The 8,109-nt window shown below is 49.0% G+C and overlaps 1 protein-coding gene across 1 annotated transcript in view; it reads left to right on the forward strand.

The window, feature by feature from the left end:
* The window catches only part of grin2ba (glutamate receptor, ionotropic, N-methyl D-aspartate 2B, genome duplicate a), a 91,112-nt gene that overhangs the window by 67,573 nt on the left and 15,430 nt on the right, over positions 1–8,109 (forward strand). The window contains exons 9-15 of the mRNA XM_025064528.1: positions 971–1,179; positions 1,607–1,778; positions 4,671–4,824; positions 5,630–5,755; positions 6,615–6,844; positions 6,930–7,090; positions 7,609–7,796. Of these exons, the coding sequence (XP_024920296.1) occupies positions 971–1,179; positions 1,607–1,778; positions 4,671–4,824; positions 5,630–5,755; positions 6,615–6,844; positions 6,930–7,090; positions 7,609–7,796 (1,240 nt within the window). The remainder of the gene's footprint in view (positions 1–970; positions 1,180–1,606; positions 1,779–4,670; positions 4,825–5,629; positions 5,756–6,614; positions 6,845–6,929; positions 7,091–7,608; positions 7,797–8,109) is intronic.

The following is an 8,109-nucleotide window of genomic DNA, read 5'->3' on the forward strand; positions in this document are numbered from 1 at the left end:
CTGCAGTTCGCCCGCGGGACGCACAGGTTCAGCTCGTCCTCTCCTGCGCGCGTGTGTGTGTGTGTTTACATTTACATATTTAAAGGCTGTACAGACCACAGCTCCCTGTCTGCTCCTTAATAGTTTGTCCAATTATTAAATGATCTACATCCCTAAACACACACACACACACACACACACACACACACACACACACCCTCGCCTTGACAAAGTGACCCTGCCAGACACTTGTGGAAGAAAGGACGGAGATGATTTCTGCGACGTCGTGTCGTCGTCGTCACAGTCAAAGCCACTAATGAATGACTTTCATTCAGAGGAGCAGAGCCAGGAGGAGCAGAGCCAGGAGGAGCAGAGCCAGGAGGAGCAGAGCCAGGAGGAGCAGAAGGAGCAGCTCCTTCAGTCTTACTGGCTGCTCCTCCACAGATGGAGGAGGTTTAGGACGAGGCAGAGTCTGATCCTGTGTCAAACAAACACTTTCACACTCCAACTGGAGTTTCTCATCTCCTCCCCCCTCTCCTCCCCCCTCTCCTCCCCTCTCCCTCTCCCTCCCTGCCGTTGTCTCTCCCTCTCATTCCTCTCTTTCTTCTTATTTATTCTCTTCATCTGCTCCTCTGTCAGGCTGTTTTACCCTCCTCCTCCTCCTGATCTGAATTCTGCTCTTTCCCCCAGTTCAGACTCGTCCTTCGAGATAACCTTGCTCTCATTTTCAACACTTTTCTTCCTCTTTCCTCTCCTCTCCTCTCCTCTCCTCTCCTCTCCTCTCCTCCTCTCCTCTCCTCTCCTCTCCTCCTCTCCTCTCCTCTCCTCTCCTCTCCTCCTCTCCTCTCCTCTCCTCTCCTCCTCTTCCAAAATCAAAAAAGTGAAACATTTCTTTTATTAACGACACATTTTTCCAGCTGTTTGAACCTAACGTCGTCAGATAAAAACAATAACAAACACCTGTGTTTTTTTGTGTTTTTTTTTTCATCAGGTGGGTAAGTGGGAGAACGGCTCTCTGTCCATGAAGTACCATGTGTGGCCTCGCTACGAGCTGTACGGAGGAGCAGCGACCAGGGAGGATGACCACCTGTCCATCGTGACGTTGGAGGAAGCTCCGTTCGTCATCGTGGAAGACGTTGATCCTCTCAGCGGGACCTGCATGAGGAACACGGTGCCGTGCCGGAAGCAGATCAAGACAGGGTGAGGCTCTGGGGGAGGACGAAGGGTGAGGAGGGGGGAGGGAGGAGGGGAGACGTTGGCATGGGGAAGTAAATGAGCCGAAACCCTGTTTTTGTTGCGGCGTAAGTCTGTGTTCAGTCAGAGTAAACATTAGTGGAGGTGTTGTTCCCTGGCCTCCTGCCACGCTGATTCATCGATTCATCTGCTCTTACGATGACCAATTAAAAACGGAGAGAGAAAAAGTTGGCAACGGTCGGCGCTCCACTTGTTAATGATGCTAATTTCCCACGGCAGCTTTACACAGTCAGGGGTGGAATCGGTTCACACTTCGTCAGCGTGAGAGTGGCGCTGCCAGATGCACCGAGTCACGAATACAACCACCGCTAAACCAAGTAGTTCACGGCGTTACTGACTGAATGTTTGTCTGTGGCTGTCGCGGTCTGTGCAGGAACCAGACCAAGGAGTCGGGCATTTACATCAAACGCTGCTGTAAGGGTTTCTGCATCGACATCCTGAAGAAGATCGCCAAGTCGGTCAAGTTCACCTACGACCTTTACCTGGTCACCAACGGCAAACACGGGAAGAAGATCAACGGAACGTGGAACGGCATGGTCGGAGAGGTGAGCTGGAGAACGTGTTCTCAAAGTCAGTTTCTGTTTGAGTTTGTGTTTGTTGTTGATGAAGAAAAAAATCTGTTCAAAAATAGGTTTAAAAAAAAGTCAAATATATAAAAACATCGATGAATGTTGTGCTAACTTTGTTGCTAGGCTAATGCGGTCAACGTCCACTTGGCAGCTGCTAGCATGAGTGCTAAAAACAACACATGGTGTCCTGTGTGGTCTGAATGTTTTTACCCAACATTTCAGCGGCTGTTGTCATCGTGTGCCGTCGACGGGTCACTGCACAACCACGTAACAACTTAGCTCACACTGAGAAGCCGCTATTAGCCGCTAAACTGTGTAGCTAAGTGAGTGAGGAGCAGCTGTAGCCACAGTGGCTGTTAGCATGGAGGCTAAAATCAAAACAAGACTGGTGCAGCCAAACTGTACGATAGAAATAAACCGTTATTTTGTCGTTTAACTGCATTAGCAAGTAAATAAAAAACCAAACAAACATTTTTATAGCATTGTAGCAAAAAAGTGTTCCAACGTAGAAGTGAAGATTGTTCCTTCAAAGCTAAAGTTTAACCAGATATTAGCCGATTATTAAAGTCCCTTGAAGGTCATTGAACTACAGTGTATTTCCTTCAACAGCCACGTGTGTCACTGTTTCACCGCGGTCTCACCGACACTTTTCCGTCACCGCAGCTGAGCGCCTCACAGTCAAGGGCGCGTGGCGCTCCGTCACAATCAGCAATTCACTCTGGGCTGTAAAAGCTCTGTAATTGACATTGGTCCTGAGATAAGGTCATCGTCAGCTCTCATACTTCTCCGCCTGTCAGCGGCCACCGCGCCGCAGCCGCGTGACTTTGTTAAGCAAGGAAATGGCAAACGGATCGATATCTGCCCACGGGTCGCAGGTTGAAAACCGCGTCCCGTCCTGTCTTTGAGAGAACACTTCATTTTAAATAACCTTCACAAGTCCCAGGTGGCGCTGTCTCTCCACCGCGTTAGAACTTTAGCTTTTCACTTTACAGTATGTCGGCCGGTTTGATCTGGTACCAGTGTCAGTGAGGGGGCGTGGCCAGTCAGCGTGTGTGTGTGTGTGTGTGTGTGTGTAGTCGTCTGGACACGGAGCTGTGAGTGTGGTCGCCTGAAGGAAAAGACGCTGTCATGTCAGGTGACCTTCTGACCTCTGCAGATGAATGGTCATTAGGAGGACGGTGGAGAGAGTTTAACTCTCTCTCTCTCTCTCTTGGAAGAATACAGTGTGTGTGTGTGTGTGTCAAATGTTGGTCTGCGGTCCGTTCTGGGTTCCTTTACCCAGATGAGTGTTTTTCCCAAATTTATGCCATGCTATTTTTTTTCCCGTTTTACACCTCTGTTCAAGTGTTTTGGCGCCAGGACCCCAGATATACATCCTTACTGCACACACACACACACACAGATGCAGATCCTCGCTCAATCATTCTCCAAAACACCCACATAGGTCACTTTCAGAACACGGAGAGCACAAGTCGTAGGAGGGAAGGGGAGAGAGCCAATCAGAAGAGAGGAAGGGAGTACGATGCTGGACTCCTCTTCCCCATGGAGACGTTACCACGTTCAGACACACACACACACACACACACATCCTTGGAAACAACGTTGAAGAATTCGATCCAAACACCGGCCCCCTGGTGGTGCAGCGGTAACCACTGTTGCCTGACAACAACCTGAGGTCGACAGTTCGTATCCCTTGTTGTTCAGAGGTTCATCTCGTCAAAGTTTGTTTAAGTTTGGAGGTGGTTTAAACATTAGGGGCGAGGACAGGAGTAAGACAACACCTGAAGCTAGGCCTTAGCGCTAACTATGCTAATATGCTAGTGCTATGTACGCTAATAATGTCTCTGTAATTCGTGGCTACACCTCAGCGGGTTGAATTATTTGACAGGATTAAGTTGTTTGTTAAATTACTACGTTGATGCAGCGAAAAAGCTGCGCTCACTTTCTGTCCAGTTGGCTGTGCTAACGAGGCAGGGTGACATTTTAGCCACTTTTTTTTTGCTGTATTAGTTATTTGTTATTTGTTTGTGTTTTATGGGTCGTGGTCTGACGTCGGTGTCCGTTTGAAGACCTTTTGTTCGACACAGAAATATTTGTTTCCTTTTTGGTGTAAAATATTCTTCTGTTAATGAGAGGGAAAAAAAACCACAAATGAAATGACTCTGGGTCGCTCCGTTTTTTTTCATTCTCTCTTTTTAAACTCTCCAGACACTCTTGTACACAAACACACTGATGCCTCCCCCCCTCCTCATCCCCCCTCTCTCCTCCCCCTCCCTCCCCCCTTATTAACTTGAGTGAGACCGTGTCAGTGTCGTCCCACTTTACCCACAGTGCAGTTGGGCTGCAAAATTTAGGACTAAATATATTAGCTACGCTGCGGCACTGAGGGAAAGGAGGGGGGAGAGAGAGGGACGGGGGGAGAGAGGGAGACAGGTAGAGGGAGAGGAGGCATTGGGGCAGCTATTTCAAGCTGTCGTGACCCACTGTGGTAGCCCACTTTCCTCCTCACTCCTTTGGACGTTCTCCCTCGGTGAGCGTCACCAGTGTCCAGTGTCCGTGTGTGTGTGTGTGAAGTTGGTGTGTGAAGTTGGTGTGTGAAGTTGGTGTGTGACTTGTGTCGACCTCCGGTCTCCGCCGCGCTCCAGATCTGACTGAAGCGTTGACTTCCCCCGAATCTGATCGTACAAATAATTTATCCACTTTTTTTTTTACTTTACGTCCCTTGAACGCCTCACGTTGATTTCCTGTGTTTTCCTACAGCGTCTGTTGACGTCTGACGCGGGGGGGGGGGCATTCTGACCGGGGGGGGGTTTGAGGACAGATCCTCTCTACGTCTGACGGTGTTCTTTACTGCCCTCTTTTCTGCAGGTGGTGTTAAAAAATGCCCACATGGCCGTGGGCTCTCTGACCATCAACGAGGAGAGGTCAGAGGTCATCGACTTTTCCGTCCCCTTCATTGAAACAGGCATCAGTGTCATGGTCTCGCGGAGCAACGGGACGGTTTCCCCCTCGGCGTTCCTAGGTGAGAAACCCCCGAGAATAAAGTCCAGGATGATTCCTGTTCCATCCAGGATGACCTCAAACAGCTGAAGTTTTGTTTTTTTCTTTTTTTTCAAATGTAATATTTACTCAAACCTCAAACAGCTGAACTTTTGTTTTTTCTTTTTTTCAAATGTAATATTTACTCAAAGTAACTTATCAAGACAAACCTCATGAATCTCATGCTCATCATTTGTTTTTTTTTTGTTTTTTTTCGAGGTGATTAACGTTGGCTTTAATCACCGTAAACGGTTTCTTTTGGAATGATTTTTTTTTTCTGCTGATTTAAATGTCACTTTCTCATCTCCGCTGACGGACCAAGAGTTTTCTCTTTGGTCTCACGGCGCTAATTTTTTTGGTCCACATCCATTTTTTTTTTCTTTCCAAGATTTGTGCTCGGAGTGATTTACTGAAGGCAGCCGGCGATTACAGCCGGCTCTTTACTGCTCCACGCTGGGCGGAGCGGAGAAGAGCGGGATGATGTGTCTCTGCGGTTATTTATTCTCTTCTCTGCTCTCTGTCTCTTTGCCCTTTCATACTTCCTACTCCTACTCCATATCTGACTCCTTCTCTCCTCTCCTCTTCCTCTTCCTCTCCTCGATCACTACACGTGCATTTGCATCCCTCCCGCTCTCTTTGCATCATTTTCTCTCCCTGCCCTCCCCCCCTGTTCTCTCCATTTTCTCTCTTTTTACTGACGTCTCTTGTCTTTTTCTCTCTCCTCCCCTGCCTCCTCCCCTCCTCTCCTCCCCTCCTCCCCTCCCCTNNTCCCTCTCTCCCCTCTCCAGAACCCTTCAGTGCCGACGTGTGGGTGATGATGTTTGTGATGCTGCTGCTGGTCTCAGCAATGGCCGTGTTTGTGTTCGAGTACTTCAGCCCCGTGGGCTACAACCGCTGTCTGGCCGACGGCAGAGGTGAGCGTCCTCAGATCACCGCACACGAGACACAGAACTGGCCCCCGCACCACCGTTTTAACACAGCTCCGAAACGCAATGAAATGAAATGAAATGAAATGCACGAGGTTTCATCGTGATGTGATCTTCTCTTATTGAACAGAGTTCTGTTGGGCAAATATAACACACACACACACACACACACACACACACACGTCAATCTGTACAAAGCTGTTGCTTAGTGATCATTAGTTGAAGACGTGACTGAAATGTGGAAAGTTTTTTTTTTTGTGCTTTTCTGCCTGAACCGCCCACAGTCTTCACCAAACACTCGCTGGAGGAGACGCTAACGTCTGCGACGCTAACAAATACCAACGCAGGAGTGTCCGAAAATCGAAACACTTTTGAGTAGGAATGTCCGATCCATTTCAGATTTTGTAAAATAAACAGATATAAAATTTAAATTTGCCACGATGCGCTGATATTGTCCAAACACTTCAGCTCCGATACCGATATGTTATTGTTTCTAAACCCAAAGACTGGGTCGCAACCCTCAGGTGGGTCGGAAGAGATTTTTTTTTTTGGGTCGTTTTGCATCGCGTTAGCCAGGAGTTTACGAATATTGTCTATTGACTCAGGTCATGAAGGTTCGTGACTTTTAAAATATGGGTGCCCAGAAAAAAAGTTTGTGAAACACTGCGATCTATCCAGGATCCTAATGACCCTAACGACCCTAACGACCCTAACGACCTCACCAGCTGAAGACCTGAGTGAATGAATCTGTGACCCTAATGACCCTAACGACCTCATCAGCTGAAGACCTGAGTGAATGAATCTGATAACTGTTTAATCCTGGCCTGATCTGCCCCTCCCCCCCCAGACCCCCACGGTCCGTCCTTCACCATCGGTAAGGCCATCTGGCTGCTGTGGGGTCTGGTCTTCAACAACTCCGTGCCGGTGCAGAACCCTAAAGGCACCACCAGTAAGATCATGGTGTCGGTGTGGGCCTTCTTCGCCGTCATCTTCCTGGCCTCCTACACTGCCAACCTGGCCGCGTTCATGATCCAGGAGGAGTACGTGGACCAGGTGACCGGCCTCTCGGACAAGAAGGTAAAAAAAAAAACGCCGTCTCCACCTTGTGAACCAACGTGTCCCTCGCGCTCCTTCTCCTAATTCTTCTCTCCTCTTCGTCCAGTTCCAGAGCCCCAACGACTTTTCGCCGCCGTTCCGATTCGGCACGGTCCCCAACGGCAGCACGGAGCGGAACATCAGGAACAACTACGTGGAGATGCACTCGTACATGACCAAGTTCCACCAGAGGAACGTCAACGAGGCCCTGCAGAGTCTGAAGGCCGGGTGAGGAGCCGCGCGGCGTCTCGTTTAAACTCTTTTAAAAAAGGGTCGAGTTGTAAAAAAAAAACGCTAAATTTAAGAATGAAGTCTGAGACCTGGATCTCTAATTAGTATCTGGAGAAATAAAAATGTAACGATGGCATGTTAATGTCCTGCCTTTGGGTGGATTTTAGGAGGAACGGCTCTTTAAAAATATGTAGAGGTCAGATGTGTGTGTGTGTGTGTGTGTGGAGGTCAGATGTGTGTGTGTGTGTCGTCCTCACGTCCAAACATATTGTAGCTGAAAACCTCCAGTGTTACTCTTCCTCCTCCTCCTCCTCACCTCTCCGTGGAGTGTGCCAGCTCCAGCCGTTGTCAAACCAAGTGGAAGTCTATTACACTTATCAGCAGCTCAGTGCTGTTGAGCAGGTTAATTGAACGTTGTAGCAGAGACGTCCGACTCCTAAGTGCTAATTAATTGTAACCCATCGTTCTCCCCCCCCTCCTCTTCCTCCCCCTCTTCCTCCCCCTCTCTTCATTAGTAAACTGGATGCGTTCATTTATGACGCGGCCGTGCTCAACTACATGGCCGGCAGAGACGAGGGCTGTAAACTGGTGACCATCGGCAGCGGCTACATCTTCGCCACCACTGGTTACGGCATCGCCATCCAGAAGGAGTCTGGCTGGAAGAGACACGTGGACCTGGCCATCCTGCAGCTGTTTGGAGACGGTGAGGCTGGGGTCACTGACACTTAACCACCACTGGGGGTGTGGGGGGGCAGAGCATAGGAAACTGCAGTGACCGGTGACTGCAGTGACCGCAGTGTCTGCAGTGACCAGTGTCACTGCGTTCACTGCAGCGACTGAACGCAGTGATCACACACACACACAAACACACACACTTATTACACCTTTGAAATCTACTGTTAGGAAGTTGAAGTCGTTGGTAAACAAAGTTAGGATCAATAAACCTGACACACACACACACACACAGTGTCTGCAGTGACCAGTGTCACTGCGTTCACTGCGATCACTGCCGACAC

The sequence above is a fragment of the Cynoglossus semilaevis genome, chromosome 17, assembly GCF_000523025.1.
Source record: "Cynoglossus semilaevis isolate Cse_v1.0 chromosome 17, Cse_v1.0, whole genome shotgun sequence".
NCBI classification, from domain to species: Eukaryota; Metazoa; Chordata; class Actinopteri; order Pleuronectiformes; family Cynoglossidae; genus Cynoglossus; species Cynoglossus semilaevis.